General features: G+C 47.3%; 2 protein-coding genes across 7 annotated transcripts in view; one reads left to right on the top strand and one right to left on the bottom strand.

The window, feature by feature from the left end:
• ST7 (suppression of tumorigenicity 7) overlaps positions 1-9,725 on the top strand; it is a 109,717-nt gene extending 99,992 nt beyond the window's left edge. For 4 of the 5 annotated variants that reach the window (XR_014939270.1, XM_015853627.3, XM_015853597.3 and 1 more), the window contains 4 exons: positions 542-692; positions 4,911-5,003; positions 6,623-6,762; positions 9,406-9,725. Coding sequence is in view for 3 of the 5 variants with exons in the window: in XM_015853627.3 (XP_015709113.1) it covers positions 542-692; positions 4,911-5,003; positions 6,623-6,762; positions 9,406-9,501 (480 nt within the window). In the remaining 2 variants the exon portion in view is untranslated. The remainder of the gene's footprint in view (positions 1-541; positions 693-4,910; positions 5,004-6,622; positions 6,763-9,405) is intronic. The other variant, XR_014939277.1, reaches the window with a different exon arrangement.
• Positions 9,726-10,348: 623 nt separating this feature from the next.
• Positions 10,349-23,868, bottom strand: WNT2 (Wnt family member 2). Of its 2 annotated transcripts, XM_015853576.3 has the most exons (5): positions 23,333-23,868; positions 22,372-22,595; positions 21,468-21,745; positions 18,524-18,788; positions 10,349-12,162 (listed from the first exon to the last, which is right to left on the bottom strand). In XM_015853576.3, the coding sequence occupies exons 1-5, from the start codon at positions 23,785-23,787 to the stop codon at positions 11,933-11,935; spliced, it is 1,452 nt and encodes a 483-aa protein (XP_015709062.2). In that variant the 5' UTR covers positions 23,788-23,868; the 3' UTR covers positions 10,349-11,932. The 2 variants fall into 2 exon arrangements, with proteins under 2 accessions (XP_015709062.2, XP_085384794.1); XM_085528668.1 differs by lacking the exon at positions 18,524-18,788.
• Between the last annotated feature and the right edge of the window lie 2,578 nt (positions 23,869-26,446).

Below are 26,446 nucleotides of genomic sequence, written 5' to 3'. Positions count from 1 at the left end.
ATCTGACATTTGTTACATTATGTAAATGATGTTACTTTATAAATGGCTGGTAGCCCTGCTGGCCGCTCACCTTGTGCACTTGCGGGCCTGGTAACCTGTTGATGGCAATGCAATAAAGCAGCCTGTGTGCAAAGTACCGCCTGTTTCCTTACAGAAGGGTGAGGTGCATCGAGCTGCTTAATGTCTTCATTTTATTATAAATGCTTCTAATTTAAAAAGCTCTTGTAATTAGAGTCTCTTTTCTGCCTTGAGCCTACTTTTTTTTTCTGCCGCTTTGATAAGAGAGACATTTCATGTTGGAATTCTCCACAGTCCTCCTCCTCCAGCTGAAGAGCACAACATGAACCATCTGTCAGCATATCGTAGTCTTTGGCAATAACTCAGTAATTATCTTCTAGTGCAGTTGGTGATGTTCCGCATCTGATGAAACGCTTATGAATTGAAGTACTTCAGGGAAATAGACCTTTCAGTGCGCGCTGTAGGATTGCAGGCAGCTTTTTTATTACTTCTGAAATAATTGTACTCTGCTTTTTTATTGCAGTACCTCCTAGAAATGAAAAGCTTAATTCTGCCCCCTGAACATATTCTGAAGAGAGGGGACAGTGAAGCAATAGCATATGCTTTCTTTCATCTTCAACACTGGAAAAGGGTAGAGGGAGCATTGAATCTCTTACACTGTACATGGGAAGGCAGTAAGTAATTCTTTTTCTTACAAAGAAGATCATAAATTATTTTGATTGAATGTTGTGAGAAAATGAAAGCATTTTGTAAAGCATAGAATGGGGGAGTTTTGGAGGTCAGTTGCGTTTCACTAACACTGAAATATTTCAAATTCAATCAGAAAATGTACGCCTCATTTAATGGGAAAAAAAATCTCTGAAGTCTTGGATTCTGTTTTCTGTGTAACACCACACAAAATTTCCCATCTTCTTTGCAACATATTTTTTACTCATGAATAAGGGTTTAATAACTTTTCTCATTCTGGAGTTACAGAAATTTGTTTGTCATTAATTGAAGGCTTTGATTTTGGGAAATCATGGACGTGCCTTACGAGGAAATAAAACTAATGTATAGTATAAAGCAAGATGATATTTTCTGATGTCCTTTTTCATTAAATAGAGTGAGTCCAGTGGAGGACTACTAGAATGCCTGAGAAGCTGATATAAGAAAGACACAATGGGAGCTGTTTTTAGCCAGCTTAGAAGAGACTTCCAGTAGTTGAAGGGGGGTCTTGCTGCTGTCTTTAACCACCTAATAGGGATAGCATGGAAGGCAGAGTCAAAGTGTTCCCAGAAGGGCACAAAGGAAAGAGGTGGTAGACATGAGTTTCAGCACAAGAAATTCCATCTGGATGTGAGAAAAATATTTTTAGAATGAAAGTGGTGATGGATTGGAACAGGTGGGTAGGTGGTGGGATGTCCATCCCTGGAGACACTCAGAGCTCAGCTGGACATCGCCCTGAGCAGCCAGATCAGAGTTAGTGAGAAGATCACCCTGCTTTGAGAAGGAGGTTGGAGTATGATCTTTAGTCAGATCTAATATGGTCTTTTAGACATGTTCATTTCAGGTTCCAGGGAAATAAAAGCTACTATTTAGAATCAGCCTTTTTTAATGCTGATTGTCCGTTCCCTAATCCAATCCATTTATTTCTGCTACACTTTCTGCTGCCTTCTTTCAGCCTTTTCATACATTATTACACAACTGTCTTTTCCTTCCTCCATTTGCTGTTCTCATTTAAGTTTCTTAGAAAACATACAGTCTGTCACCATGATAATTTCCACTGAAAGGAAGTTACCGCTTGAAACGCAACTTAAAAGTTGTCACACCTCCTTCCCAGTGCTTTTTTCTCACTAGCTGCCCTTCTGTAGTATTTCTTCTTTTTAAGATGCTTACAGAAATCCTTTAGCCCAAGACCTTCTTATGCCATCACTCTAGAGCAGTATTTTAGATGGAATACCGTATAGAGTCATAGAATCGTGGAATTGCTCAGGTTGGAAAAGACCTTAAAGATCATTGAGTCCAACCACAACCTAACCATACTACCCTAACTCTAATAATCCTCCACTAAATCATGTTCCTGAGCACCACGTCCAAATGGCTTTTAAACACTTCCAGGGATGGTGACTCAACCACCTCCCTGGGGAGCCTATTCCAGTGCTTAACAACCCTTTCTGTAAAGAACTTTTTCCTGATACCCAACCTAAACTTACCCTGGTTCAACTTGAGGCCATTTCCCCTTGTCCTGTCACCTGTCACCATTGAGAAGAGACCAGCCCTGCTCTCACTGTGAGCACATTTCAGATATTGCAAGAGAACAGTAAGGTCTCCCCTCAGCCTTCTTTTCCCCAGACTAAACAGCCCCAGTTCCTTCAGTCTCTCCTCATAGAGCATATTCTCCAAGTCCTTCACAAGCCTCATTGCCCTTCTTTGGACCTGCTCCAACACCTTAATGCCCCTTCTGTACTGAGGTGCCCAAAACTGAACACAGTACTTGAGGTGAGGCCTCAACAGTGCATGAGTACAGGGGCAGGATGACTTCCCTAGTCCTGCTCACCACACCATTCCTGATAGAAGCCAGGACGCCATTGGCTTTCTTGGCCACCTGGTCACACAGCTTCCCAGTACAGGTGGGAACAGACCTTTGTTAAACTGAGGAGTACCTAAGGGGTAGCTTACAGGAGCAGCTTTTGGCACTGTAGGCTACTTACACTGTGGTCATCCTGCCACATATGAGCTCTCACCATCTATGCCTGAAGGCCTTCCATCTAACTACTCAAACTGATTCCTCTCTTCATTGCCTCCACAGCAATTTGAATATGTAATTCATTATGAAATATTGGTCTGTTAATTAGCCTGCAAGATGTAAATTACTGTTCTTGCATAACCTGTAAAGAAGAATCCGTAATTCCTTTTGCATAGTGATTTCAGTGAGAGAAGTCCTCTAGGTTGTTTTTCATATTTTCCTCATGCATGAGGATGGGCATGGATTTAAAGTTTTCACTCAGATTTAGTCAAATAATTACAACTTTTGGTTCATATCTTACTATGCGTAATATTCTGCAAGGATGTACTAAGCTATTTATGTCACTCTTACATCCTTCCCTTGACAAAGATTTCCTTATCATCTCTGTCAAATTTTAAGCTAAATCCAGTGGAAACGTGACAGAGGAGATGAGTTTAATTAAGCGCATGTTTGTACCAACAGTCTCCATGTATGGTCAGTTGCCATCACATTCTTTCCAGGTGTTTGTGTGCTTGTGGTGTCTTTATATTGAGCTGTTCCAGCAGTACCCACCAGTCTCACTTCAGCAGCTTGTATGTAGGAAGTTAATGCCCATATGTATGTGCTCTTCAGTTCTAACCTTGTAGAAATCAGGTAGAACTAAATGCTGTCTTTGAGCCAATCATCAGTCACTTAGGGGTACATTACGAGCACTGCTAAGGTGACCCCTTATGGGAGGTCATTCCTAATTAAGGCAGACTCTAGCAAGGTCATGTAAGGAAAATCACGCTGGCTACATAGCTTGGAGAGCTTGTAGGGCCTTTCAAAGTGAGTCGCATAATTCATCAGTATTTTGCACTTCCTCACGTTAAAAAAACAACATTATTGGGTAGGTAATTTTATTTCACACAAGCAATTAGAAACGCAAGTCTTTCACTGACAGAGAGCAAAGGAACAGCAGATCTTTTATTTTCTATCTCGGTTTAAGAAGTTTCTGACAACAGGGAAAAATCTATTAAGATCTGTCTCAATAGTCTCCCACAGAGCAGTGACCAATGGTGAGTCATACACCTGCAGCATAGATTGGCTCCAATCCATGTACTGAAATTGGAAGCATAACACTTTGATTTCTAAACAATATTCAGTTGTACTGAAACACAAGAATACCACGCGCCAGCTGGAGCTGCGCTGGCACATTGTAATTCTGCTCTGAGGATTTCTGCCTTCTTTTCCCCTGCTTTAAACACAGTGACCAAAAATAAACATGGGTGTAATTGCACAAAAGTTACGGCTAGTGTTATTTCAGACGCCACATGCACAACTGAAAACATTGGCATCTTACATATCTTAAGCCAATTCTTCTGTTATCTTATGAGCAAGAGGTAATGAAATATTACCATGTTGGGGTTGCTGTGCCTAATATCTAAGGTATACAGTGAGTGCTTCTAGGATGTTTGCTGAGGAAAATACTGCTGCGGTGACCGATATTCATAGGAATAGTGAGAAAAACACATCGATGACATTTTAAGAGTAAGAATTATATATCGGATAATGGAAAGGGATGCACTGATTGCAGAGCTGTAATTCAGTCAAGTGTATGAATGTTTCCATAAACTACACGAGCAGCGCTCAGATGGGCCATGACATCATCGCAGGCCAGACTGAGTAATCCCTTTCCCTCCCTCTCTGTTATTATTTTCAATTTTAAAAGTTTATAAGATTAAGTATTATTTTGTCCATGACCTGCAGATTTATATCAGAAACCTGACTTTATTTGGGGAGCCTGGTTTTAATAATTGAGTATTAATCTTTGATTGCCAAGTTATTAATCTTTGATTGCCAAATACAAGATGGGAACGTGGCTGTGTTGGAAAGCTGTTTCTCTGGGCTTGTCTGATTGATATTACTTGAAAGTCTAAGATGAAGTCTGTACATTTCCTTATAGGATTTTAAGTGTATTGGGCTATGATCTTGCAAACATGTATTTACGCACCTGTAACACTGTACACTGCTAAGAGTAAAAGAAGACGTGTCTTCAGGATTAAAAGCTGAATGTGGATTTCTGTTCTGACACGTAGTTAAGCAATATATACACTGGTTGCGACCAATATAATTTTGTTTGTTTACAATTAAATGTCTCTGGTGGTACCACACTTACAGTCATTCATGCACGGTGTTTTCTTTCCAGCTTTCAGAATGATCCCCTACCCACTGGAAAAAGGACATCTTTTCTACCCTTACCCTATTTGTACAGAAACTGCAGATAGAGAACTACTACCGTGTACGTTCAACTTCGCTTATCATTGACACCAAGGAAATGTTCACCTGAATCTTGTGCTACTGATGGGTGTTTTTCAGATGGGGTGTACTGGAGTAGAGCACTCAGGTGATAGCAAACCTCTGGAGCTCACGCAGTTCAAAAGGCAGTTTCAGGCCATCGTTCATAACGATCATCTATCTTTATTGTTGTCAGCAGCGTGGAGATAGGGAGTGAGATTACGGAGGAGCTATAAATCTGTTAGATCTTGCTACTTGTCTCTTGCCAAGACGGTAGAAAATATGTCTGATCATTTACCTAGGAAACAACACACCAAGAGCGCGGCTGCACAGCGGTGTTAGTCTTGTGCAGGCATATTAGCTACTCACGTTCCAAGGCAAGATCAAACCTGCCTGAGGACAGCTGGATCATTAGCACAGCTGTTACTCTGACAAGTTATTGTGACATCTTCTGAAAAGCAACACGAAATAATAAGAAAGGATTCTCTACGTGTAATGATGTGTGTGCCATCCTAAAGAGATTGAAATTACCTCAGTCATTTATCATACACATTAATGGTATGTATTGGCAAGGTTTTAGAGCTAATAAAGGCTATAAAGGCGGGCCCAGCCCTCGGCAAGTGTTTCAGAGCAAGCTAATGGGACTGTTTGCAGCACATGCAGGGAAGCACAGGAATGCAGAGGAAGAGCCCAAGCAGTCACTCTTGCAAGCAGTTACACTTCATTCCCACATGTTTTCTCACTGAAGTCAGCGGGACTTTGTGTGAGCACACATGGGACACGCACAAGGGCAGAGGGGATAAATACGAGTCGATCCAAGGAAGGAGATCCCTCACTCGCATCCTCTATTGGGATGAATCAATCCAGAGAAAGCTGCTTCTAACAAAAAGTAAAAGCCCGCTTCTGCCATGAGCACTGATTTGAGGGCATTTGCACTCTTTGTAGTGTCTCGGTCATAACCTCCCTGCTTTGGGCTAAAGAATGTGTTGCCACTTTTAATGAGCCTATCTGAGTAAAGGCAAGGTGAGAGGAGCAGAGCTGAAATCCGCCCATTCCGAGGCTCTCCTTTCCAGTTCATTCTCACTGATACTACACAGAAACGCTTGGCAACCGACAGTGTCTCCCCACCCCATTATAATCACCCTAATTATAACAACACCTCTTAGAGTGTTTTGCTTGCTTTACTCAGAGGGATACTGAGCAGGGGAGGGTGGAGCGTCAGGAGATTTAGGAATGACAAAGTCATGCAGAATAAATAGCTCAGCACTCTCATTTTTCTTCTCAAATTCTAGAAGCAAGGGTCTCTTTCAGCAGCGTACACAAAGCATCATGTTTTGCTCTTGCAGTACAGGAAATGCATGTCAATGTAGAATGGTTGGGTTTGAGCAGGGAAGGGTTTAACATACAGCGGCAGACACAGACCTGTTAAAGAGGTTCCATATACCTGACCACAGCCTTTAATTGCGTGTAATTAAAAGGACAGTGAGGAACTGAGATCTGATAGGCCATCCTAATTAAAACATCAGTCACATAACGTTAGCCATGACTGTGGTGGTTTAAACCAGGTAAGAGTGTTGTTTGGTTTTCTTACATACAATGCATTCTTCCTTCTTTTTCCCGCAGCATTTCATGAAGTTTCAGTTTACCCCAAGAAAGAGCTTCCCTTCTTCATCCTCTTCACTGCTGGCCTATGTTCTTTCACAGCCATGCTGGCTCTCCTGACACATCAATTCCCAGAGCTTATGGGGGTCTTCGCAAAAGCGGTGAGTATTCTCTGCTGCTCCTCTCTTCTGGTAAATAAAGGCACAGATACAGGACAAGCTGCAGTCAATATTGCTGAGTATTAAACGGCTTTGTGTTCAGCAGTATAAATAAACATTGTGAGTGTCTGAGCAGGGGGGACACAGAGCAGCTGCTCAGGGGATTGACCAGTAAAGCACACTGCTGTCTTTCTTCTTTAGTTTACCTGGTTCTTGGGTTAGGTTAGAAATCAGGTGGTTCTGCCAAAAAGGTCTTGGTTGGAGAAAGGAATATCTATCTGTTGTTTCTTATATAATCCAGTAAAAACAACGCCATGGTTTGCAGAGCTCCTCTTTTGTGTGGAGGTGCCATGCTTGCCGGTGCTATAGAAACTCTTCATGTAAGCAGAAACACAGCGTGTTGTTAACGAGGGGAAATTTGCATTCTTTCCCCAAACTGCCATGAAAAAAGCAATCTCAGTATTTCCTTCATAACTTTTCTTAACTACTTCCAAGGAACTGCGTGCTAATTCTGCTTTTGTAATCCACCAAGGATTAATAAGAGCTGGAGAATGAGGGGGAAAGGCCATGCACAGTGCTAAAACATGCTTTTCTCATTGCAAAGCCAAGGACATCATTGCCCCGGTAGGATATTCTACCTAGGATATGAAAAAACATCAATTTCTTGATGCTGTATGATCAAGATACAGTCTCCTCCTCCAACAAACAGCGATTATCCTCTGTAGTAATATATTTTCTCAAACATTTTTGTACCTGATGCAGGTCTCATGTCTCTGGTGCTTTTGATTTTGTGGGCTTAGGGGATAAAACATGATTAACGTTCTTCTGTTTCTTAAGTGTGTATGTATGCATTTGGTGGACAGCACGTATGTAAATTCAGGCATATGTTCTTGAACTTTGTTAAGCTTTTTTTTCCCCCTTGAGTCTTTGCAATGTGTGACCCGTTTAAGGGCTCTTTCCATGTTATCTTCAGTTTTCTGAGACTGGCAGTTAATGGCCTGTTGCAGTTGTCGCTGTACTTTTCACCCCTGTGTCCTGAACCAAGTGGTGTCTGTCAAGGTGGCAGCGTGATGAGGTTTTGTACTTCACGTGCCTACAGCAGGCAGTGGGCTACTGGAACTGACAGAACTTGGCAGCGTGTTTGTGTGAGCTTAACTTACCTGGCTGTGGTTGCTGAGTGCAACCAGACAGAGGTATGAGAATCACAGAATCACAGAATCGTAGGGGTTGGAAGGGACCTCTAGAGATCATAGAGTCCCTGCCAAAGCAGGTTCCCTACACCACATTGCACAGGTAGGTGTCCAGGTTGGTCAAGAGAAGGAGACTCCACAAGCCCCCTGGGCAGCCTGTTCCAGTGCTCCGTCACCCTCACTGTAAAGAAGTTCTTGCGCACATTTGTGCAGAACTTCCTGTGTTCCAGTTTCTGGCCATTTCCCCTTGTCCTGTCTCCACACACTGCTGAAAAGACTCTGGCCTCGCCACTTTGCCCCTACACCTCAGGTACATGAGATTGCAGAAAGTCATGGCAGGTATCTCTTTGAAATGCAGCTGTATCAGAACAGAGTAGCAGGGGTTTGCCAGCTGTAGCTCTTCCCTTTCAGGTTTAGGGAAGGTAGTTCAATAAGTAACTGGCCTTCTAACTAACTAAAAGATGGGCGTGTTGGCTATTGCTGTGGTTATGAGCACTGAGGTACCCATTCATTATGCTTGGTACTCATTGCTATGTGGTTTATTACAAACAGCACTAAACAGTGTTTTAGTAGGTCGAAATCATTCTTTCTCTTATGCTGGCCAATCCCCAAAGCATTTCACAGAAATAATATCACCACACTCCAGGCTTATTCTACTGCAAACTGGTATTTACTGTATTTCACAGTCACTCTGTGCTGCGAGCTGGCATTGGCCTGTGCTCAGTCACAAGGGGGTCAATGGTGCATATTACTTTATGCTCTCACGCACACATAGAGCCCCAGAATAGCTGTATGTAATGTGTGCAGTTGAATTAGAGTTCATGTAAGGCACAGTCATTATGTATTGCCAGGAATTTGGGAAGCACTTTGACTACTTCAGTTCTCAGGTGCAGTTTGCAGTATTTTTTTTCCTGTGCTAAAGTGGTTCTCATTCACTTGATTTTGTCATGTCTGTCGTGATGTTCACGCATTGAAACTTCTTCTGATGTTACTGACTCTGTATCACAGTAGGAGGAGGACATGGAGATAAATTCCAGTTAATGGTGCCTCACAGAACCATTTCAAACCTGCAGACAGGCATTTTGTCTCTGTCAGGTCATGACAAATTCTGCAGTGATGGGGGAGCCTTTCTCTTGTGCTTCAGTAGGTTGGATTTTCCGTGGCTTCAGGCCTCAGCGTGACCCTGGGATGTGAGATGTGGGGGGACTTTTGGAGTTCACCGCTTTGAGCTTTGTGGAAATGGGCATCTCTTGCCTGGCTGCAAAACCCAGAGATCTGTAGATGCGCAAGGCTCAGAATTGGGCAGAAGGGCTTTGTGCTTCAGTTATGGAATGTTGGTCATGCTTAGAGGGCTTTACAGAAGCAAACGGCAAGAGCTTGTCGTGTTGGAGAGCTTTGTATTGAGGGGCATTGTCTCCAGGCCTGTGATCTGAATGTGTGTCTGCTTTCTTTGCAGTTTCTCAGCACCCTCTTCGCCCCTTTAAATTTTGTGATGGAGAAAGTGGAAAGCATCCTGCCCTCCAGCCTGTGGCACCAGCTGACGAGGATCTGAGGGAGCGCCCGGCCGACTGACTGCCACATCTGCTGTGCCAACTTCAGGTTGACCGCAAGGAAGCATGATAAAAAAGGGAAGCAGTTCTAAGACTGAAAAACTCTTCATGGATTGTCTGTTCTCATATAAAAACTGTTTCGTTGTACAAAATCCATTGATGTTAGGTTCTATTATATTTTGCCTTCAGAAAAGACAAACTTAAAAATAAACTTTTGTGTATTGCAGCATCGCTGTCTTTTGGCTGCTTCTTCAAAGCTCACGTTGTGCTTTGTGTGCTTAAACGTGTGCTTCAGAACTTAAACCTCTCCTTCTGAACAACTCAGTTATTGAGAAAGCACTCAGAACTCACAGTTTAAAGCACTGAGATAGGTTTGTTTGTCTGTAAGAACACAGGTGAACAAAGATGAAGCCTGGCCTTGAACGCCTGCAGGGATGGGGCATCCACAACCTCCTTGGGCAACCTGTTCCAGTGTGTCACCCATCCTCTGGGTGAGAAACTTCCTCCTAATCTCTGTTGCTGGAGGAAGAGGCAATGTGAACAATTATCTGTGTATGGATCATTATCTGTAACAGACTGAGAGAAGAGAATGCTTAACTCCCTGGAATGAACAATCAGAGTCTCCCCTTACACTAAGGGAACTTAAAAATATCATATATGATTATTTCTGCTATTTGTAGTATCCACCTCCCTTAGCAGGAAGGAGCGATGGATTTTATCTGGCACATATCTTTCGAGCTGTAATGGTAATGCTGGGCAGCTGGGACCAGGCGGTCAGACTGGGGGATCTTAGGGGTCCTTTCCAACCTTACCGACCCTGTGAACCAAAGGGTGAAGTTAAGAAGCAGATGAGGCTGATTTAATCCTCTTTTATTGGACTTTTGTCCCAGGACAAGTTCCCTCGCAGAACTGAGGCTCCCTTTTTCCAGAATACCAAAATACTTTCAGCATTATTACCTGCTGAATTCTTACATCGCTCACAAGGTCCCTGAATCTTTCCAAACACCCGGTACACACACAGATAACGTTGTACTGCTTTTAGGTTCTTTAAGTGTAAGGCTATGAACTCCATGCAGATTCAATTTCGTGGTGAAATTTGAACAGAAGTTCTCCATAGAGCTGACCTCTAAATAAAATCAGGTGTGAAATTTTGCTTGTCCAACCTAGAGCCAGAGTTTTCAGTAATGAGACTGATATTGTAACCGCTGACCTTAGAGTGTACATTGGGGTACATATATCCCATTGCACACGTGTATGTGTGTAACACTCGCATTGTGGATGACACGCAGGCAGGGCTGTTCTCAGCAGCACTCGGTTTGTATCCAGAGTCACAATCTCCATCCACAACAGCTCCCAGCAGCTCTCCAGCGAGGCCACAGCCCCAAGGCCCTGTCACTTGTAGCCACTGCTGCGCTTAGCTTCGTGTGCTGAGCCAGGCAGGACACGGGTTTGGACAGTCTGCCACTGCCACCATCAAGAGCCAACGTGTTCCTCCTCATCCGCTACAGGTCTGTGCAGTGTGGATTTGGAGCAGGCCTCTCCAGGAAGTCTGCACCTGAACTGTAAGTATCACTTGGAGCACACTGAATAGGTTTATTACATTTAAAACAACGTGAGAGCTGATAGACTCCATAGAACAAAACCCAATTATTAAGATAAGGCATTGCCTTCTCCACTGGCTTTCTGCATGTTTTCCTGTTTATTATGTAAATGACAAATGGGAAACCCTATCCCTATGTTGCTGAGCATCCTGTTTCCAGACATCATTGGGCCCAGAAACAAATCTCTTTTCTTTGATCAGCAGTTAATATTGATGACCTTCAACAAGCTCTCAAGGCAAACTGTGACAATTGTACACCTAAGGCATTTGCTTTCACTCTTTAATAGCAGATGAGACTGTTGCAGTTGAATGCATTTCCTGTTCTCTCCTTATTGCTATGGGCCAGTCCCTGCCCAGCACAGCTCATGCCCCAGAGGGCCCCACAGTGCACACAGCTCCGTGTTGGGTAGATGGACAAAATCAGCTCCAGCAGAGCCGTGGAATCATCCTGGCTTCAGAGCTTTCCATGGAGGGGTCCCTGACCAGTGACCAGCAGCCCCACAGGTCCAGGGCACCATGTCCTCTGGAGGAAGCCGCAGCTATGGCAGCAGGAGGCCTGGTGGGACAGGCCTCATCCTGGAGCCCCACCATGGTTGTAGTGGCTCACAGTGAGTAGAGGGAGGCATGTTGGATGAGAGGCCCAGTGGTGGCAGCTCCTTCCAGCACAGCGTTGGTCCACATAAATTGTGCAACAGCACAGTCCTGAGGAAACGTGTAGCGAATGCTGCAAATTCTGCATGATTATTGGGCAGCTTCCGTGTAATGAACGACAAAAGTGGCATAAATATAGCAAAGGCCTCAGAAGCATTCCCTGTGCAGAGCAGCACCACGTGTCATGTCCGGGAGGCCCAGCCCGCAGCCTTGGGCGCCTTGCACGTGTGGATGTCCACCTCCTCCAGGCAGTCCTGGCAGCGCACTGCACAGCACCAGTGGAATTTGCACTCGCATTTGGTCATCCTGCTGACACGCAACGTGTCGTAGCCGCGGCCGCAGCACATCACCTCACAGCTGTCCATGCCGCGGGACGTCTGGTTGCACACCCGGCCGGCCGTCCCTGGAGAGCCTGCAGGGGAGAGCCAGGGGTCAGTGAAAAGGCAGGGTGGGCTCCAGGAAGGACAGACAGCACGAAAATACAAAGATGTGCAATGCATTTGGTCCTCCAACATAACATCACATCACTCCGGATTATTTGTCAAATGAGAAATGCTTGTATCAGGGCAAAACCGGCCTCACATTCTGGGCAACCTGATTTCTGGAAATGAGCCTCAGAAAGGAGAAGCACAAGTGACCAAATATTGCAGGGCTCTGCCTGACTCCAGGAATGTCACAGCCACATGGCACAAAATGGCTGCACTCACCTCAAGGCATTCCCGCCTGGAGGCTGCTGTGCCACACAGGAGTTGGTGCTCAGCTGATGGGAACTTATCTCAGAGAACCCTGCTTGATCTACGCCACAGCTCTTGGCAGACCATTTTCCATCTGAAAACCTCTTTGTCTAACCTAATTTCTTAGGTATTAATATTACCAATGAATTTCTGATGCTGCTGTAAGATGAGCATTGCTCTGGCACTGTCTTTAGACCAGATAATAGCTATTTTTGTCTGTTCTTGGCCAAAATGGAGCCCCCTACTCAGTGACCATGATCACTAAATTAACTGGGTACATTCTACAAAGCATATCTGCTCAGTTTTGTTACTACTATGTTATTTCACAGGTGTACATGAAAATTCTGCCTTCCTAAGGAATAAAACGCATGCAGGCAGTAATTCAAATCTGTGGAAGCAGGAGCTGCTGCTGCTGCTGCTTCTTGGCATAGAACATGCCTGGTCAGGCGAGGACTGATAGTACCTTGTTTTCCCTTAAGTTCCCCACCTGCAAATCCCAACCCTTGCTTTCCCAGGTCCTGCTTTCAGGTATTGCTCTGCACATAGAGGCCCTGACACCACTGAATTGGACATGGCCAAGGACCTGCAAGGACACAGAGCTGTGTGACCTGCTTGTAGTCACACAACAAGCTGGTGGCAGAAACCAACCAACCCTACTTTCAGACAACCAACTTGATCCACAAAGCAATGCAAACAGTTGGAACATCTGTGCCCAAACCAGCCCAAGGGATCATCTATCATATCCCAGACTGAGCAGAACGCCTTTAATTGAATATGTGTTTGCAGGGCCTTGTCCTGCATTCGCCATTCAGATAAAATAAAGTCATAAAGGCCAAGTGTGATTGATGTTTGCATTAGGAATTTGATTTGAATTCTCCCATGCTCCTGCCACCCAGCCATCCCCACATGTGGGCGTACTACATTGATGGGGCCCAGTAACAAAGTCCTGGAGTGCCCAGGCCGTGTGATGCAGCGCATAGAGGACAACAATCCATAATAACCACGATTTGGATTAGTTTCAAACTGCCTGGTGTTCTGCGATGGGAAGAAGGCCTGACATCAACCTCTGCATAAGGTCAGGTGATGCAATATGAACGGCTGTGATGAGGTGCGGGAGCCTTCCCGGGAAGGTGAGCAGCATTCCTCTGCCAAGACACAGGTTATTTCCCAGCCCAGAAGTTCTGGTTTCCAGATGTCTGGGGAAACTGCACAGCAGCCACAGAGAACCTGAATGGGAAACTCCCACTGATTTCAGTGGGAGTTTTGTACTGACTTCAACAAGAAAATGATTTCATTCCCTAACAGATAGTCAAATGTCTGTATCATCTGATGTCACCCACAGTTTAAAACAAACATCTACTGTGCTACTAGGGGAGGAGACCAGATTGTCCACAGAATGTGGCAGAAGACAAAACAGTGCACATAGAAGCTTAGCTCCTGAGAAAAACTAACATTTCTGAGTTCAGAGAGTCTCTTCAGTATTCCTGTGGCTCTGCCCGCCAACCGCACTGGGGGAACCAGGGCACACACATCCCACGTAGGGCTCCCCCTCTGGGAACCAAAAGACATCTCAGCCCTCTGACAATATCCAGCACTCAAATTTAATTTGCCCTGCCCTCGCCAAGCTCAGTTCACCTACAACATAATCACACATAAGAGACACTCCCTTCATGAGGCAGAAAATGAGCAATAGCTGACAGCAGTCACGCACATCACTGCATCCTTGGTGGTGCTCAGGCACTCAGGTGAAGAGGACAACAGAGGAAACTAAACAAAAGAAGGTGGAATTTTCAGGTCTCACCCTGCTACTTACTGCTCACCTCTGAACCGCGTGAGAGGCAGGAAGCTGTTCTAACTTGCAGGAAGTTTTAATGTAACCTCTTTGTTTTTAGTTTGAGTTCAGAATTGCCATGCCAACGCACAGCCTCATACATGCCAACATACCCACGGCCCTGAGCACTGCCAGCTCTATGGCCTGCACATCAAACCCTTCCTTTCTTCGTGCTGTGCACAGTCATTGTCATGAGCAGGCGTGGAAAGCTGAGAACTATCTTTTCCTCATTCCTAAAGAACTACAGTAACGTTATTTCTCTACAATGTGAGATTCAGGTGGACCCTACACACCTGGCAAGGATGAGAGGGCCTGGGGGGGTGGGCAGAAAACAGCCATCTCTGTGAGAGCTGGGATGGAGCACAGCAGCAATGGAGAGACAGAAATGTGCTGACATAAATCAGCTCATTCAGAGCAAGCTGACAGTGAGCACATGTCTGACTTCTCTTTCTACAGCTATTGCCCGCTGTCCTGGGCCTATGGGCCCAGGAGGATCCCAAGTTTGCTGGCATCTCCTCAGTCTCTCATGAGGATCCCAAGTTTTCTGGCATCTCCCCAGCCCTCAGGGCTGGCCCTTGCTCTGACTGAAGTCATTGCGAGCTCAGCATCAACCCCATGGGCTGGGACTTTGCCTCATATGTTCTCAGTGCGTAAATTGGGAGATGCAGGCCAAGTAGTCACACAGGGACTGACTGCATAGGGCTAACCTTAGTGAAAAGTGTCTAACATAGATCAGCATTGGTTTCCCTCCATGGGTTACATACTTGAAGTGCTAACACATCTTGCCCAGTGCCAATACTTTCCAGGCCACAATTTAATTTCATCTTTCTCTTTCACTTCAAACTTGGCCTTCCTCATTCCTCTCAGAAATACAGCAAATGGCTCATGTGGAGCAATAAGGGGAAAAAATGACAGGAAAGTCACCCTGTGAAGGAGTCCTCAGACACAGCTGTTTGCTGGAGACACACAACATTGCCACCAGCCTTCCAGCCCACCTCCACCCCATGTGCAAGCAGAGGCAGCAGTGCTGGCTTTGATAGCACCAGAATGTGACCAAATGAGTGTCAGGAGAAACCTGCTGGCAGCCCAGAGCAGCCTGAGGGATCTCACACAGGTTTTCAGCAGGTCCTGAGGAGCTGCCTGAGACCACCTGCACATGAACACGACCTGTCCCTTCGCCCCACCGCCACCTCCACATGGCCGATGCCTTAGAGCTACCCAAACATATGCAAAAAGTCAAGCCAGACAAAGAAGGCTTTAGAGCACTTCTGAGGTGAAGCTACGCATTAGAGGAAAGCCAGTACACACTGCACCCAGACTGCCATCGGCCTAACCCTCCCTCTATTTCCTTTTACAGCATTATCCTCCCTGACAAGCCTCACCCTGTACAGTCCTGGGGATGCTTTTATTGAGTTTGGCAGCTGGCAGTTTATGTTAATATAAAGGAAGCCCATGCTAAGTGTGTCAAAATATGAAAGTTCAACATAAGGTCTTCAAAAGCCCTCTGGGATGTCCAACCTGTGCTTCTAGTGGATTATGATTAAAAAATATATAGACGGGCAAAAATTGTTTTGGCTTCCACACAACCAGAATCAAGTGGATTCTGAACAATTCTGCCAATCTTCCTTCGGTCCTTTTCTAAAAGCCTTGAAATCTTAATGCTAGATAGAGGTGGTTGGCTTATTATGTTCTCCTGCTATGAAGTGAGCTGCTATTAGTGGTTTCCACAAATTATCTCCCTCCTGAAAGCAATGACTCCTCTTCTCCTTCTAGGAAAGAAATAATAACTCAACATTTTTCCCTTTGTAGGGGTGAATCATGTATATATGTTCCAGTGCCTCCCCCAGACAGACTGCGGGGTGTATGCAGTGACAGCACCCTCAATGGCTGCCTGCCACCAGCAAACAGCCAAAGCTGCAAGCTCCAACAGGAGGAGGTGAGACATGGGGATTTTTGGATGGATCACTGATGATACAACTCTGGAGCACCTTTCATTTACTGGGGTTTGTGTGTTAACACACCCAAGCCACAGAGAATACTGGCTCTGTCATTTCACAGTGTGTGAAGCTGTTGAGTTGTGATGCTTCACGAAACGTGCTCTGGGAATCCTTCCCTCAGCCCCGGTTCTAATCAATCTCCAGGTACACAGCTTTTCTGAAGCATTACACTGCCGGAATTCCCCAGAGGCAGAGCTATATTCAAGGGCACAATGAGTACCACGGTATCATACTTAGCTGACGCTGAGGTGCTGTCCGCATATTTCCAAACTCAGACTTCCATAATCTCATTTCATTTCACCTCCAATCATCTAGCAGGGCTAATGCTCTGGAGTGCTCAGCAGGGCAAAATAAAACTAATCAAGAAAAAATGCTGCTCAGCTGCTGATGTTATCACTGCTGAACTCGGATCAGCTTGTATTTATCTTTCCTTGCTCCATGAGAGTAGCAGGCAATCCCACAGCACTGTTCCTGTTCCCTCTGAAGGCTTAATGCAGCTTTCCAAAACCGTACTCTTCCCAACAGCCATATCTTCAGGCTTCTGCACGGCACAGAAACAGCCCAACAGGAGTGTTATCTGAGGAGGGGCGGGAGCGTATGCCAGGCTCCGGGTGGGGAGCAGGGAGCAGTGCTGCAGCACACGCCCAGCATCCTCGACCAGCAGCTGACTGCACTGGATTAGGCTCACTGCAAAGGCTGTTACATGGCTTCCTGATATAAAAGTGGGCTGTGTACTGGCTCTCCATCTAGAGGGAAAGAAATCACAGACTTTACAATGAAACAAGCAGATTTAAGCAGTGAGTATCAAATACAACCTGGTCTGCAAAGAAATAAAGTTCTGGATAAATCCTAACCTCTGCACAACGCCACAACGTGTCCATTCGTTCACTTGAACGATTAGACCTTGTGATGCTGGTCACTACCCAAGGAACAACATGCTCTTGTGCAGGTAATGAGCACCATCCGCAAAAACCATAAATAACTTTTAAAGATACATTGACTACTTAACTAATCAGGATCAGTGCACAATATAAGCGCACTGGATGCAATTCCGGGTTTGCTGAAGTCAATAGTACATGAGCAGGATTTCACATATTGTTCTTATTTAAGTACAGTTGTTTTGCAATGCTTATTCCAAGTAAACTTGGATTGTAAATACACAGCGATGCCAAAAAGACCTAAGCTGCATTGCTATCCAGATACTCCTATGGATGTGTCATAGCGGGTGCTCTCTGGTACGTTATACAACATATTAATCAGTTCCACAGCATCGTTCATACGTTACTCAGTCTGGCTTTCTTCTCCACATTTCTGTTTTTTAGTTGCTTGTTGTTAATTGCCACATCAGGAAACACTGTGCAGTGGTCAGGAGCTGATGGCACGATTAGCACCGCTCAGCAGTGCCTCAAACCCTGTAACATTGCTGAGTGTCCACGGAAACCTCTGAAAGCAGAACACTGCAGCGCTAACAGCAGCCCTGCAACTCCACCTCTTCCCACCGGGGCTGATATGACTCTACAGAAAATGTGATAGCTGCTACAGACCGAGCCAACGCCGACTCATAGAAAGAAATAACCACAGCGAGACCCAGTGCAGCGTGTTGTGCCCCACCAAATTGCACCCCTTCAGCCACCTGCACGACCTCAGCAACCTGCACTGCAACAGAGGCTGGTGCGAGCAGTGCACAGAGCCGCTGGCCTCCTGCCTGCGGGAGAGGTGTGTCTGCAGCAAGGAGCCGTGGGGAAGGAGCAAGTGAAGGCCACCCAACTCTTGGGAGTGTACAGCAGCGGTATAACAACATGGAAAAGAAGCGGTGTAAACTGGAGGAGGCACCATGGGGACACCACGGGACTTGACTCTGCTGCAGAGACACGGGGTGGCTCTGGAGGCTGTATGGTCTGGGTCAGCCTCCAGAGCACAGCTCCAACTTGTCCTAATGACAACCTTTGCTCTGCAGAGTCTCGAGGACTTCTCAGCACCTGGAGGAAACTGCTGAATTACACCAGAACAACTGGCTATCGCACATCCAGAGACATTGAGGAGCTATGGATCTTGTACAGAGCCGTTCTTCCAGAACATCTTCCTTCCTGTTTCCTGCCGGTTGTACGCATGGATTTATATATATACACACTCAATAATAATGATATTTTTTGACCTGCAAAGTACAAAGGTCTGTAACAAAACCATTCATGTGTAATGATAGAGGCTTACCTACATCCCTGTCCCTGATACAGTAGTCTGGAGAGCTTTCAAAGTATACCAGGTCATTCTTAGTTGGCTTCTTAAATCTCTTATTAGCCACAGTGAAACCCGTGCCATCTTGATTCATGACCACCTGAATCGCTCCATTGTATTTCTTCCACAGATAATCTCCTGTTTTCCTAAAGTCTGCCATGGCCAGCCAACAGGTCCTTAGAGTGCATGATCCACTCACACCGTGACATTTGCACTCCTGTTTCAAAAACCGCTTCACGGCCTGTTTAGAAACGCAGCAAAATATACACAGGTAAAACAAACTGTAATAGAAGCTTCTCAATCCCTTTCCATTGATCCTGTCATGCCAGGCTTGCCATGGGCCTTGAAACCACGGTCTGTAGTGACACCCACTGGTAGCACCAAGTCATCCGACAGGGCTGGGCTGCTCTGCTTGCTTGTTTCAACCACACCATCTTCCCCCTCCTGTCAGTCATCCCAAAGATCTGGAGCGCACAATAGTGCCAGATACGGCTCCAGCAATGGGAAATCGCTGAGTAAGGGACACAACTGCTCAGCCCCAATAGGTGCGGGTGCTCCATGTCACCATCGCTCAAGCTGAAACACTGTCACACTGCATGTCCCTGCCTGGGCTTCACTGAGATGCTCTTGGATGTGAATATTTTTTTGTATATAGATAAAAGAACTGAGAATACTGTGACATCTTTATGCTTTGTTGTTAATGATCATTTTAATGCAATCGGGTTCAAATTTACTGTGAAAAATCTAACAGAACTGTCTAACTCCCTCCAAGAGCTCTCAGGAACAAGGTCTGGATCCCTACACAGAAGTAGGTCGTGTTTTAAATGCTGCCTGGGAATTCATAAGCATTTCATATTGAGTGATTTTGCAGAGACTCTGAGGCATCACACCTGGGCAGTGGCTTTAACACAGTTTAGAAATGGTGTTTCTAAAATGCCTACAAACCTTTGCGCAAACATTACAGAGTGAGGTCTTAATTAGTTTGCACTGGAGAGATCACCATCGTTAATTAAATGTCTGGGCAGCACTGATGTCTTTTCAGCTTCATCTCAGACCTAGAAGCTTTCTGCATGACGTTAGGGAACATCAGATGGGTTCATATACAATACATAAATTAATTCTGAAGATAAAGGTATTTGATCTGTGTTATGCCTTAAGGGTCCGTATTTCATGAACACATTAGAGGAACGGCGTCATGGGAGGAAGACAGCAGATGGAACAAGCACAAGATCAAAGGTGAGACTGAGGTGCAGCAGGGCAGCACTTTCCATTCAGGTGCCCGGTAATAAAGTGAGGATGTGTCACACAGGCGAAGTAGGCTTAACTTTCTTTCTAATCTGTGTGGCTGCTTCAAAGAACAAGTAGGGCTGGGATTCTGCTCAGACAGGGATCTAAGTGTGTGCTTGGTTTTAATCATCTGAGGAACTACTGTTGTTCTTTAAGGAACCTGGTGGACTGAGGCCGCCAACACCTAAAGAAGCACATCAGGATTCAACGTTACTTTGTTGGTGGTGTCCCTGTACTGATACAATGCAAAGCAATATGCGTGATTCCTACAAGATTACCGTGAATACTTTTCAGAGTATTTCTGAATTAGTAAGATCCAGGCAGTCTCCTTTTCTCCCTATGAAGTGTTTCCTTGTGTTGTAGATGGCAGCCTGTTTTGGACAGTGCCATACACAGAGCCATATTAGCTTTCTTTGTTCCCCACTAGGCATACCATAACTGTGCCTATCAAGCTGGTGGTGTTACACATTAGTTATACCTGCTGCTAGAAAACAGATGAAATAGAGATGTTGCAGGAGAAAAATCTATTAGGAAAACCATCTGCTTCCAGTACAATTAATTAATGAACACTTGATCTTTTCTTTCTAGTAAGAGCTAGTTAATATGAAACAATTTCACAGTATATGAAGGGAACTTTTTAATACAAAAAAAAGGTGAGGATGTGAGCAATTTACTTCCAGCTGAATATGAATCATAGAATCATAGAATTACCCAGGTTGGAAAAGACCTTGAAGATCATCAAGTCCAACTACAGCCTAACAAGAACCCTAACTCTAAAAACCCTACACTAAATCATATCCCTGAGTAAATGTGCTAAAGAATATATGTGCTAAGGAAATCAGAAGACAAGAAGCAAGGAGTCTCTTCATGCCAGAAGTGGTTGGTGTAGCGCTATGAAATATCTTTCTGTGTTATTCCAGATGTTAAGGGTGTAGTGAATTTTGAGCACATTCTGAGCAATGAAAAAGTACGCTCCAATGACATGCTCTACTCTCACAACTTATTGCCTCTACCCCAGGTACCAGAGCATACATTCCGCAGCCCTTGCACCAGCAGTAGCCATCGTGCCTGCAACCACTCCTGCCACCTGCAACAGCCAGCTGAAAACTTCCTCTGTTGAGAGCAGTCAAGGCCAGCGTCTTTTGGAATTAAATGTAGTATGACTCCTGTGTTCTAAAAAGTGAAGTGGTTGCATTTTCTCTCTGCTTATTCTGTTTCAGTTTACTAAACACACAGAGGAACGGTTGACGCTGGTTTTCCTCCAAGACAGTTTTGAATTTGCTCCCTAATAGCCCAGCCTGATCTTCAGCCTCCTGTAGGCACTTCTATTTTTCATTAACCAAAAGGAGTAGAACTTCTCCATACATGAGGATGAAACTCAAAACAAAACCTCCATCCACCTGACTCTGCAAGGGCCGCACCTGCACTCAGCTCCTACACAAGGGATTGCTGGATGGACTCGGAGGGGCACTGAGGAGCAGTAGCATGTGGTGCACTGGGAACCCCACCACCCTCAGACCTCAGGGCAGATAAAATGGCACCTTACCTCCCATTCCCCCCATGCTTTCCCTGATTTGAAGCTGCTGTGAGAGCCAGCCCCTCCCCACCTCGCGAGCACGGCCATGACACCCACCTTCCTTCCTGCTCGGTTGTTGTGGAGGTTCATCAGCGCCCTGGCGTCCTTCCCTTTCCTCTCCTTGGCATCCACGAAGGCCCTGGCAAACTTAACGCCATAGTCGATGTTGTCGCTGCAGCCGCCCCAGTCGAAGCGGCCCTTGCTGTCCTTGGCAGAGCCCTTCTTCTCAGGGTCACAGGAGCAGGACTTCAGCTCTCCCTGGCTGCACGCCCTGGTGATAGCGAACACAACGCCAGCAGAGGAGATGGCGTGGACGAACGCGGACTCCCGGCTGCCTGCAATAAGAAGCAGGCCTTATATATGGTTGCGGCACTTGGTGTGAGCAGCTGGCCTAGTTCATGGCCTGACTGTGTGCTGAGCTACAGGTTAAACTGGGCTGGAACTACACAGAGGCGCTTCCTCAGAGTCAGAACTTGGTTACACCAAGGACCAGCTGTTTTTCTAGACTATTCCTGCTCCTCAGTGCCCATTCCAAGGCAATAATTGCTCGAGTTTGTTTAACGATGTAGTAATTTACAGCACGGAGTTGGGTTGTGTTGATACAACCCTATGGTAAGCGGCTGTTTTCAGACCTACTTACACAAGGTCTGAGTTTCACACGAAAGGAGTGAGCAGAACCTTTTCCCGTGGTGGCTGGGTCTGGTATCAATGAGCCGCACCTGCCCCGCAGGTAGCGTTATCACAGTGCGAACCCAAAGAGTCCGCGGTGTTATCTACACTTCCACACTGTGGGCAGATGGGCACTTTCATCCTTAGAACAGACAGAATAACGACGGAATTAACGCCTAGTATTTATGCCCCGGCAGCACTTGGATGCTTCACCTGTGCCACCCTCCCGTGCCCCCTCCCATCACGGCCCCCATCCCCGCAGCGATGTGTACCCGCCCCGTCCCGCACTCACTGCGCTGCAGGACGCGGCCGAGGAGGCGCTGCCCCCGCTCCAGGGCGCTGCAATCCCAGCGGTGCCTCCGGAACTGGTGCTGGCATTCGGCCGTCCAGGCGGCCACTCCGCGCCCGATGGACATCATGGCCTCGGGATGCCGCCGGCACAGCTGCCGCTGCCGGCTCACCAGCCCCGGCACGTTGTCGCACATCACCCGCGACGAGCCCACGGCCCCCATGTACCTGCGGGTGGCAACGGGAGGGGCAGCGACGGGAGCACCCGGCCGGAGCCCCGCGTGTATGGGGACATCGGGAGGGATGGGGAAGGGGTGGGGAAGGGACCGCGGGGCACAGCGCCGGGGAGGGGCCGCATTTGGGAAGGGCCGCTCCGCTCCGCTCCCCCCGGCTCCGACCTCGGCTCCGCACCCAGTTTTTGGGGAGAAAATCTTTGAAAAGCTCTCGGGCTGCGTTTGTCGAATAACTTCAGGAGGTCAGACTTAAAGAACAGCCCGGACAGAAATTAAATGACATCATCTGCACCCAGATGTTCCCGATTAAGTCCTGCAATGCTCCGAAAGCGCCTTTTATCAAACCCAACCCGCGATAGGTGTCTTCTGAAGGGACCAAACGCAGGAAAACGGCCTTTCCGCGGATTTTCATTATGTCGCACTATCGCTAAATCCATAAGCCGCGACTTCCAACAGTGACGTTTAGCGGCACCACTAAACGCAGCCGGCCACCCCGGCGGCAGCGCCGTGCGGACACGGAGCGGACACGGGCGGTTCCAGAGGCGGGGACGCGCTCGGTGCCGGGTCCCGGGTCGGGATCCGCCGCTCGGGGCTCGCCCAGCGCTGCCCGTCCCGTCCCGTCCCGTCCCGTCCCGCCCGGGTCCCCGCGGAGGCTCCACGCGTGGGGCATTGCCCGGTGCGCTGAGCCCGACCGCTCCATCCCCGCAAGCACGCGGGGCCGCCCGCACTTACCACCACGATGAAGCGACCGGCGGGGTCGCCCAGAGCAGCACGAGGGGAAGAGCCCAGCAGCAGATCCCGAGGAGCGAGGCCATGGCGGGGGCGCGGCGCTCCGCATCGGGGCACTCTGGTGGGGCAGCGGACATCCCATGGGACGGCGCCGTCCGGTCCTTCGCTCCGCGGGGCTCTACCGCCGCCCCCCCGCAACGGGGGCGCTCCGGGCCCCGCTTCGCGCCCCTCCGGCTGCGCCCCGCGCCGCCCCGCGCCCCTCCCGCATCCCTGCCCCGCTCCGGCCCTTCCCCGCGGCCGCAGCAGCGCTGAGGGGCGGCGTGGGCTGCGCGCTGACTGGGTGGGTTCTGCTTTTCGCTTTTTTTTCCTTTTTTTTTTTTTTTTTTTCTTCTCTGAAACTCTGATGGATGAAATGATGTCAAGAGACGCTGGGGAGAGGAGGAGGTAACACCTCTCATTAGGATGCGGTTCCGAGGGACGGCTGCTTCCCAATGACCCCGCGCACCATCGCCGGGCCGACCCCGACCTCCTGCAGGCGGCAGCGGGCACCCGGCACGGGGCGCTCCCCGGCGCTCCCATATGGCAGCGATCAGCCGCTCCCGCCCCGCTCAGCTGCGGCCCCGCCGGGCCCGGCCGCCGCCCGCGGGCAGGGACGGAGCCTGAGCCCTCACACAGCGCCTGACAGATCTGCGTGTCTGCGTCCATCTGTGGCAGCCCCGCGCACTGCTGGCACAGTCAGCCACAAAGATCGGTCCAGATAACAACGTGACAATCAGCAACAGGAGAGCGGACAGAACAAACGAAAACCAGCACTGACGAACATCATTAAAAGGGAAATGCCCCGGTTTGGGTTCAGCCCGCGGGGTCTGGGATGGCTGCACTCAGAGCATCGCTCTCCTTTGGGCTGTCAGACCCAAGGGGAAATCCTGTAAGAGAAAACCCAGGAGCAATGTTGGACTCTACTCCTAGAGTCATAGATTCATAAAGGCTGGAAAAGGCCACTAAGGTCATCCAGTCCATCCATCGGCCCATCTCCACCGTGCCCAATAAACTATAAACTACACCCATCTGTGCCACAGATGCATGTTTCTTGAGCACCATCGGGGCAGTGCCTCCACCTTGGACAGCCCAGTCCAATACCTCACCACTCCTTCAGAGACTTTCCTTAATATCCACCCTGAATCTCCCCTGATGCACCTTAAGGCCTCTTGTCCTGTCCCTGTTACCTGGAGAAGAGACCGACCCCTCTCACTGCAACCTCCTTTCAGACAGTGATGAGGTCTCCCCTGAGCCTCCTCCAGCCATAACAACCCTGGTTCCCTCATCTGCTTCCCGTAAGACCCTTCACAGTTTTGTTGCCCTTCTCTGGGCACACTCCATGGCCTCATCAAGCTTCTTATTGTGAATGGTCCCAAACCGAACTCCCCAGGCACAGAGGGCACAGCTGCAGTCCATGCCCTCAGGCCTCATGAGACCACAGCCAGAAATAAGCCCTGGGTGCTGCAGCAGGAAAATGCTCAAGCAATGGCTGTAGAGGTGTGAGGATGTCCACCTGCTTCTCTTAACCAACCAACCCCAAGTAAAACCAGCAACAACCCAACCACCCAACCCCACGGAAGGACTTTGGGCCACAGCAGTGGGACAGGGGATGGTCCAGCCCCACAGCATAACAGCTGCATGGGAACTGTGTCAGACAAGAGATGATGCCATGCACTATGCAAGTGGCAACACCAAAATCCCACTTTCATCAGCGCATACCTTATGGGGCTGAAGTTTTTCAGCCGAACAGTGAAAATAATGTAGTTAAACCTGTACTGCTGCATTGACAGCAACTGTTCACAGTCTGGAAGGCCTCAGAGGCCCATCTGGGCTCGGAAGGCCCATCTGGGAGGAATACTTACAATCAACCCCCAGATCCTTCAGTGCAGGTATCTTCCACACAGATCACAGTGAGGGACACATCTCAAAGTCCCTCAGAGGGAGCTCCCAAACATCACTTTAAGGACCTGGGCTCCATGTCACATGAACTGCCCTGTCTGTGTCAGGGTAAGACATGAAAATAATCTAGCAGTTGTTAGAGCTGTTAAGGACAAACACCCTGCAGATGCAGAAAGGCCATTGCACTGACATCCATCGGCATTCCGAGCAGTTAGGAATCCAACACATGGCACGGCCAAGTAGGAACCTGGCTGCCTCTTTAAGTAACTCTGTATGACAGGGTTTGGCCCTTGCTCCAACCGGCTCAATAATCCTGCTTCCCCATTTGCACTACTGTAAAAGGAAAATAACCCTTCCCAGGGCTGGGAGGCTTACCTGCCTAATGTATGCAAAGCTCTTTAGCATTTTCCTCCCATCCCCTCATAGATGTGCAAATCACTGCGCTATTCCTATTCCGGGATAATGACTTTAATGTGATGACTTAAAGAAGAAGGCCTCTCAGCAGGGTTATTCTCATCTAAAGGCTCCCTCACCAGGTGCTGGCTGGGGGATTCAATTTGGACAGCGTGGTTTAAGGGCCAGATTTTGCAGTAATCTCTTTGGTTCCTGCCCTATCGCAACCATATTGTGATACCCTCTCAAACAAGGAATTTGAAAAAGGCACTGGAACAACATGAAAGTGAAGAAAGGACTTTGAAATTCATTGTTTAAGCCTGAGTCTGGAATCTGGAGAAAATAACACTTTGGGTTTTTTTCTCCTTAATATGTTGGGTTAAAATAAACCTTATTTACATGGCTTTTAACATATCCTACTCGCCTCACACAATTCATGTCTGACCAATGAGATGAGACACAGATCGAAGTGGTCGGTCCAAGAGCTTCACTTCTCATGTGTGATTTATGCTGCTCTGAATGATGCTCTCAAACACTACAACACACCGAAGATGCTGATGACACAAAGCCTGCATTTATCCTGGAAGCTGTCTATATGCAAGTGTCACAATTTGATGATTAACACGTGAAATAAGCAACATATGGGACATCTTAACAGGAGCTGCTCCTCTCAAATGCATCTTGGAGGCCAGCTGAGATTACTGCAGAAACGCACAACCCACTTCATCAATGAAGCAGTCAATTCAAATAACTCCAAAGCAGATCAGAAATCATTTAAAAGAGAAA

This window comes from Coturnix japonica, chromosome 1 (assembly GCF_054131305.1).
Source record: "Coturnix japonica strain WE chromosome 1, WE-NBRP24, whole genome shotgun sequence".
NCBI lineage: Eukaryota > Metazoa > Chordata > Aves > Galliformes > Phasianidae > Coturnix > Coturnix japonica.
Note: the sequence above shows the minus strand (reverse complement) of the source record. Positions and strands in the feature narration are given on the sequence as shown.

What these genes read in the sequence shown, in the direction of transcription:
- WNT2 (XM_015853576.3), bottom strand. Translation starts at nt 23,787, where the DNA reads ATGAGAGGTGTTACCTCCTCCTCTCCCCAGCGTCTCTTGACATCATTT. An exon ending in ACAACCGAGCAGGAAGGAAG is followed by an intron (nt 18,789 to 21,467) that starts GTGGGTGTCATG and finishes GTTTCTAAACAG; the next exon opens with GCCGTGAAGCGGTTTTTGAA. An exon ending in TATCAGGGACAGGGATGTAG is followed by an intron (nt 12,163 to 18,523) that starts GTAAGCCTCTAT and finishes TCTCCCCTGCAG; the next exon opens with GCTCTCCAGGGACGGCCGGC.